Source organism: Bison bison, unplaced genomic scaffold (genome assembly GCF_000754665.1).
Source record: "Bison bison bison isolate TAMUID 2011002044 unplaced genomic scaffold, Bison_UMD1.0 scf7180017864343, whole genome shotgun sequence".
Classification (NCBI taxonomy): domain Eukaryota; kingdom Metazoa; phylum Chordata; class Mammalia; order Artiodactyla; family Bovidae; genus Bison; species Bison bison.
Window position 1 is genome coordinate 2,920,771 of NW_011494915.1, and position 8,269 is coordinate 2,929,039.

Below are 8,269 nucleotides of genomic sequence, written 5' to 3' on the forward strand. Positions count from 1 at the left end.
GCCCTTATGGCAGAAAGTAAGGAAGAACTAAAGAGCCTCTTGATGAAAGTAAAAGAGGAGAGTGAAAAAGTTGGCTTAAAACTCAACATTCAGAAAACTAAGATCATGGCATCTGGTCCCATAACTTAATGGCAAATAGATGGAGAAACAATGGAAACAGTGAAAGACTTTATTTTGGAGGCTCCAAAATCACTGCAGATGGTGACTGCAGCCATGAAATTAAAAGACACTTGCTCCTTGGAAGAAAAGCTATGACCAACCTAGACAGCATATTCAAAAGCAGAGACATTACTTTGCCAACAAAGGTCTGTCTAGTCAAAGCTTTGGTTTTTCTAGTAGTCATGTATGGATGTGAGAGCTAGATTATGAAGAAAGCTGAGCGCCAAAGAATTGATGCTTTTGAACTGCGGTGTTGGAGAAGACTCTTGAGAGTCCCATGGACTGCATGTAGATCCAACCAGTCCATCCTAAAGGAGATCAGTCCTGAGTGTTCATTGGAAGGACTGATGCTGAAGCTGAAACTCCAATACTTTGGCTACCTGATGTGAAGAACTGACTCATTTGAAAAGACCCTGATGCTGGGAAAGATTGAAGGCAGAAGGAGAAGGGGACAATAGAGGATGAAATGGTTGGATGGCATCACCGAGTCAATGGACATGAGTTTGAGTAAGCTCTGGGAGTTGGTGATGGACAGTGAGGGCTGGCCTGCTGCACTCCATGGAGTTGCAGAGTCAGACACGACTGAGCAACTGAACTGAATCCTGAGGACACAGAAATTATACATTGGGGACCCTCCCAGACCTCATCCTATGCTTCTCTTCATTTGGCTGGTTGTGACTTGTTTCCTTTATAAATAAAAACTGTAATTCTAAGTACAGTCATCCTTCAATATACCTGACTCCTTAGGACCCCAAAATCCAGGGCTGTTCAAGTCCCTTATATAAAATGGCATAGTCTTTGCATGTAACTTATGCATGCATGCGTGCATCGTAAGTCACTTCAGTTGTGTCTGACTCTTTGCAACCCTATGGACCGTAGCCCACCAGGCTCCTTTGCCCATGGGATTCTGCAGGAAAGAATACTGAAGTGGACTGCCATGTCCTTCTCCAAGTAAAAGTGAAAGTCACTCAGTCGTATCCGACTCTTTGCAACCCCATGGATGTCCATGGAATTCTCTAGACCAGAATACTGGAGTGAATATCCTTTCCCTTCTCCAGGGGATCTTCCCAACCCAGGAATCGAACCCAGGTCTCTTGCATTGCAGGCGGATTCTTCACCAGCTGAGCCACAAGAGGGATCTTCCCAACCCAGGGATCGAACTGGCATCTCCTGTGTCTCCTGCATTGACAGGTGGGTTCTTTACCACTAGCACCACTTGGGAAGCCCAGCTTATGCATTGATGCTGTTGTTTAGCTGCTGTCATGTCTGACTCTTTGCGACCGCTGAACTGCAGCACACCAGGCTTCCCTGTCCTTCACCATCTCCCGGAGTTTGCTCAAACTCATGTCCATTGAGTGATGATGTCATCCAACCATCTCATCCTCTGTCATCCCCTTATCCTCCTGCCCTCAGTCTTTTCTAGAATTAGGGTCTTTTCCAATAAGTTGGCTCTTCACATCCAGTGGCCAAAGTATTGGAGTTTCAGCTTCAGTAACAGTCCTTCCAATGAATATTCAGGGTTGATTTCCTTTAGGATTGACTGGTTTGATCTCCTTGCAGTCCAAGGGACTCTCAAGAGTCTTATTCAACACCACAGTTTGAAAGCATCAATTTTTGGTGCTCAGCCTTCTTTCTGGTCCAATTCTTATATCTGTACATGACTACTGGAAAAACCAGAGCTTTAACTAGATGGACCTTTGTTGGCAAAGTGATGTCTCTGCTTGTTAATACGCTATCTAGGTTGGTCATAACTTTTCTTCCAAGGAGCAAGTGTCTTTTAATTTCATGACTGCAGTTGCCCTCTGCAGTGATTTTGGAGCCCAAGAAAATAACATCTGTCACTGTTTCCATTGTTTCTCCATCTATTTGCCGTGAAGTGATGGGACCGGATGCTATGATCTTAGTTTTTTGAACGTCGAGTTTTAAGCCAGCTTTTTCACTCTCCTCTTTCAGCTTCATCAAGAGGCTCTTTAATTCCTCTTCACTTTTTGGCCATTAGAGTGGTGTCATCTGCACATCTGAGGGTATTGATAACCTACATATATTCTTTGGTATAATTTAAATCATTGCTAGATTACTTATAATACCCAATACAATGTAAATGCTATATAAGTAGTTGTAAATATAATGTAAACGTGAGGTTAATAGTTGTCAGCACAGTAGATTCAAGTTTTGCTTTTTGGAACTTTCTGGATTCTTTTCCCCAATATTTTTGATCCTTCCTTGGTTAAATATGCAAATAGAGAACCCATGGATATGGAGGGAGGGCTACTTCTTGAGTTCTGTGAAATGATCAGAACTGAAGGGGTGGTGAGAATCTCCAAACCTATAACCAGCTTGTCAGAGGTGCAGGGAACCCTGGTGTCTTGGTGAGGGGGTCTTGTGGGGGACTCTGCCTGTAACCTATGAAAGTGGCCTAAGTCTGGGTGGTTGCCATCAGAACTGCACTGGGTGTCGCACAGACAGTGTTGGAAAAGGCAGCCTGTCTCATGGAAAAACTACTGGCCTGAAGACAAGACACCTGAGTTCATCTGTGTGCTTTCCAGTACCTCACTTCCTGTCTCTGGGCCTCAGTTTTCCCATCTGTAAAATCAGAGGGCTGGACCAGATGGCCTCTGAGAGACTACACAGCCTTGACATTTTATGACAATACTTTCTGGAGAAGAGGATAAAAGAAGAGGTTCCGTGAGCACCAGGCCAATGGCCTCTTGAGGACACAGAGCTTGTTAGCGGCCACAAGTGTTGGCTTTGGAGGCCATCAGAGCCAGGTGCAAATTCGGAGCCTCACTTGTTACATGTTGTTGTTGGACTGTATAGCCCACTAGGCTCTTCTGTCCGTGGGATTTCTCAGGGAAGAACACTGACGTGGGCTGTCATTTCTTTCTCCAGAGGATATTCTGACCCAGGGATGGAACTCGCATCTCCTGCTTGGCAGGTGGATTCTTTACCACTCAGCCACCCGGGAAGCCCCATTTGTTATAGCCTCTAGCAAGTCACTTAACGCCTTGGAATCTCTGGAATAGACATGAGGCGTTAAAAGCCATTCCCAAGCTTGCTGTGAAGCCTAAATGATCTAAGTGCTTAGATCAGATCAGCATATAGTAAGTTGGTGCTTCATCAATGTTGCTTTTATTATTAGCACAATCTCTTGATTGTTCAGGACTCAATTTATAACTGGAATTTATCTACAATGACTTTTAAGGGACCAAGTTTCCCAAAGGGTCCCTGGGTTGGCTCTGGCACTGCTGGTTCTCAGGTCCCTCTCAAGGGCAGGCTCCTCTGCTCTGGTCTCTTCGTCCTCCCTGCCCCACCCCACCCATTTCACCCTCCCTGGCCTTGGGGACCAGCCATACCATCTCTCTGACACCATATTCCTTCTCCACCTTCACTTTCAGGTTCTTGAAACATTCCTCCATCCGGTCGTGGAAAGGCCGCAGATTTTCTGACACCCTTCTCTCGTGGATCTTAATGCCAGCTCCCAGGAAGGGGATCTGGGGAGAAAAGTGGTAAACAATGAGCCAGAGGTTGGCCACCTGGCTTCACAGAGGGGGCAGAAGTCAAGTCCACCCGCTGAGAAATTGCTGAGGGCTTTAGGGTCTCAACAACCTTCAGCTGGGGTGACCAACCCTGGGAAATGGGAACATTGCATCCTTGAGGTTTGCTCTGAAAATAAGATTTCTAGGAGAAAGACCTCTGGCTGTCTTGCCTCATTGAAGGGTTGCACCCTCTCCTCCCGCTCCCTCCCATTAGAGGCTGCATGTTAGGGAAAGTCTGCATCTGGTGGCATCTACTGAGGGGCAGAGTGTGAGACCAGAGGAGTGGGATCTCTGTTGCTTTGACTTAAACCCTTGTCCAAGAAGTTCTTGGAGATGCAAATAGAGTGTGACTGTTCAGAGACTGGGAAGTAGGAGAAGGGAAGGGCTAAGCAGAAAAGGCGTGGGCACAACCTGATCTTACAACATGTATCCGGTGATAAGACCGAAGAAAGACAGCTGAGTGTTCATATCATGGAGCTAAGGAGCCAATAGGGGACTTTTAAAGTGAAAGTTGGTCACTCAATTAGTCCAACTCTTTGCGACCCCATGGACTGTAGCCCACCAGGCTCCTCTGTCCATGGAATCCTCCAGGCAATAATAGTGGAGTGGTTGCCATTCCATTTGCCAGGGTGTCTTCCTGACCCAGGGATCGAACCCGGGTCTCCTGCATTGAGGGCAGATTCTTAACTGTCTGAGCCACCAGGGAATGGAATATTTTTAAAGTGATGTATAAGTCCTGGGAAGATGAGGGGGGAAGAGATGAGTCATGTGAGGCAGTCAAGCCCTTATTTATCAGCAGAGGAGGTCAATCCACACTGCGTGAACGGTAGATACAAGGATAGAAGCCAAGCCACAGTGGCCGCCGTGCGCTGAGGACAGCTGAAAACTTAGTAGTGTGATCTCAGGGAAGCATAATGAGGCTGCAAGGAGTACAATACTGATCACTTTGGAGAAAAAAAATGCTTTGATGATGGTGATGACCCCAAGACATTTCTGCCTCCTTCTCTTGGAGTACTCCGCCAAATGGCAAAGTGAAGGAGAGACTGAAATTCAGTGAGGCCAGGAGACACGTATGAACCTAGCCCAGAACACGTCAGGTGGAAGGTGGGTGGAGGATGGTAAGTGACCTTCCAGGACAGAGGGGGAGGTGTGGTAAGGGGACAATCTGCTCTGGGAAGCCAGGAAGGGCGCAGGGGTTAGAGGCCCCTGGCAGCTCAGAAAGGCTAGAGTGGGCTGAGAGGCTGAAAACAGGGATGGATTGAAATTCTGTGACAGGAGCAGCTGGATGGCCAGGTCCCTGCAGCTTCATCTGGTACTGTGTCATATTTTCTCATTTCCTCAAGAAGCAGGAGCTTATCCTCTCGAATGATTAGAACAAAGAGCATCGAGCTAAGGGGTACCAGGCACAACAGAGGGCCGGGATGAGGAGCCAGACAGGAAACAGGGGGTTGAGGAAAAGTCTGCATACTGATAAAGGTGAGACCTTCATTTTTCTGTCTCCAAATTGCCAGCAGCACAGAAGCCAGGAGTTCCTTTGCAGGCAATAGCTCAAAGCATCTGTCCTGGAGAAAGTGAATCGCCCAGATGTGTGTGGATTACTCAGTTACGTATGTAATGCCATCCAGGTGACAAGGCCTTCTCTCATGCGCAGAGATATTCATTCAGCTTTTGAGTGCCCCCACTCTTAACTAGGAACAGATTGCCAAGGATCACCAGGTATTGAAGGAAACTCTTCAGTGTGAAAGACAGTGATCAGAAGCAAAAGACAGGAGAGCAAGCAAACACCGAAGAGGAAGGAAAGAGGTGGGGGAGAAGGGAGGAAAGGAAGCACGAATGGATTAACCTGGAAGAGACAGAAACAAGAGCACCTAAGAAAACATTATTTAAAAAATAATTAATGTACAAATTAAGAAAAGGTTTTCTGTCCATTAAACAGAAAAAGATATGAAACGAGTTGCCAGTCCAGGTTCGATGCACGATATTGGATGCTTGGGGCTAGTGCACTGGGACGACCCAGAGGGATGGTATGGGGAGGGAGGAGGGAGGAGGGTTCAGGATGGGGAACACATGTATACCTGTGGCGGATTCATTTTGATATTTGGCAAAACTAATAGAATTTTGTAAAGTTTAAAAAATAAAATAAAATTTAAAATTAAAAAAAAAAGAAAGGAATGATAATGGAAATACTGCATTAAAACTACTGAGATAGTGTTGTAAGTGGAGATAAATGTATAGTTTTAATTTTATTAATACATTTTAGAAAAGACAGAAAGTCAGTTAGCGAAGCATCCATCCCAAGATGTTAGTAGAAGAGCAGCAAATTAAACCCAGAAAGGGCAAAAGGAAGGAAATAATAAAAGTAAGAGTAAACATGAATGAAAAAGAAAACAAACTGAGAACACAGAGGATTGACAAATCCAAAAGCGGGTTCTTTAAAACTGATCAACCCCTTACAGGGCTAATCAAAAAGATGCCAACAGGTACCATAACCAACATCAAAATTTTAAAAAGGAGTGTCACTATAGGAAGTATAAGCATCATAGAAAGTCATAAGAGGATATTATAAAAAAGTTTATGTTAATAAATTTAATATTTGGATGAAATGGACAAATTGTTAGAAAAATACCGTTTACCAAAAAGGACACAAAAGAAACAGGAAATCTGAGAAGTATTAAATTAAATACATACTTTAAACCATTCTTGGCCTGTGTGGCTTCGCAGACAAATTCTAGCAAACATTTAGAGGATAAATAAATGCTAACTTTATAGAAACTCTTCAGAAAGGATTTTACACGTGGAATAATTTTCAACTTATTTCTTGAGACCAGGATAACTGTTATAAAAATTGAATAAGACTATTATAAGAAATGAAAATTATAGGTTAATATCTCTTTTGAGCATAGATACAAAAATCCTGAAGAACATATTTTCAAATAAAATCTAGTAATATATAAAAATGATAATGTATTATACCCAAGTGGGGTTTATGTCATACATGCAAGGTTGGTTTAATATTCAAAAATCAACTAAAATAATTCACTGAATTAGCGGGATAATGAAGAAACAATAGATATGTATCTCAACAGATACATAATGTATCTCAATAGATACATAAAAGGTACTTGATAAATTAAAAATGCATTCATGACAAAGTAGCAAACTAAGCACTGAGTGGGACATCATCTTTAAAACACCCCACTCTGTGAGATATTGACCCTTGCCCTGATGTGAGAGACAGATGTCCTCTCTCTCTTCTTATACTTATCAGTGCAAAGAGGCAAGAAAAATAACTAAACTGTACAAGACTGGAACAGAATGAGTAAAACATTTTATATTAGAGATGACATGATTGTATCTGTAAAACATCGAAAAGAAACTAAGTGAATTTGGTAGGATTACTGGATACAATGTAAACATGTTAAAAAATGTAATTATACTGACAGACAAAAAGAAAAAAGTTTAAAAGCAATCCTATTTTTAATAGTTAAAAGATATCAAATCCCTAAAAACAAGTCTAATAAAAATGTGAAATATTTTTACTATGAAAATGACAAAACTTGCTGAGTGAAGTTAAAGAACTAAAGAAAAGGACAGAGATCCCATGTTCCTGTATCAGAAGAGTCAATATCATGAAGCAAAAATTCTCAAATTAGTTTATATATTTAATATATTTTAATCAGAATCTCTGTTTGGGGGGGTGTTTAAAAATTGGCAAGCTGATTTAAAAACTTATATGGAAATATGAAGGAAAAGAAAGAGCAAGACAAATTTGAAAAAGAAATGGAAGCTCTGTCACTGCTAGATCTCAAGGCTGACTATAAAGCTCAGTGATTAGAAGGAGAGTGGAACTGGTGCAAGCATGGAGTAACAGACCGCCGGAAGAGAACAGCAAGTCCAGAAACAGGCTGGCACGCATGCGATCAGTTTATGTCAAAGGGGGGGGAAATCGCCTTCACAACAAATGGTGCTGGAGTAGTCAGAAATCTGTATAGAAGACTAACAGACCCCTTACTTTTTGTCAGTTGAAATCAATCACATACGTAAGACTTCAGCACGAAGCCAGAGCATGTCCCAAAAAACAGCAGAATATCATCATGATCTTGGGGGGGTCAGTCTTCAAGTGCACACAAAAGTGATAATCATTAAGAATTTCATAAATTGGACCTCATGAAAGCTACAAACTGCTGTTCTTCAAAAATACATCACTGAGAAAGTAAACAGACAAGCCGCAGACTGAACAAAGGTATCTACAATGTGTCAGACTACAGTGTGTCAAAGACATATATTTGACAAAGAAGTCATATCCAGAATATATATAAACTGTTATGAATTATTAACAAAAGGCAATTCAGTTAGTAAAATAAGTAAAAGATCTGAACAAACATTTCACAGAAAGGTTATTCAGTTAGCCAATAAACACAGGACAATGCGATGAGCGCCATTGCTCGCGAAAGGAAACGCAAATTAAAACTAAACTGAGAAAAAAAAAAAAAGAACTAAACTGAGATACCCTCACAGCCAGCAGAGAGACTAAAGGTAAAGAATCGCAGCGTGATGTGTCAGTGGGACGTGGA

At 42.4% G+C, this 8,269-nt stretch overlaps 1 protein-coding gene across 1 annotated transcript in view; it reads right to left on the reverse strand.

Annotated features, from left to right (window-relative positions):
- Positions 1-8,269, reverse strand: part of DOCK2 (dedicator of cytokinesis 2) — a 467,146-nt gene that overhangs the window by 15,368 nt on the left and 443,509 nt on the right. The window contains exon 47 of the mRNA XM_010854580.1: positions 3,513-3,650. Within this exon, the coding sequence (XP_010852882.1) occupies positions 3,513-3,650 (138 nt within the window). The remainder of the gene's footprint in view (positions 1-3,512; positions 3,651-8,269) is intronic.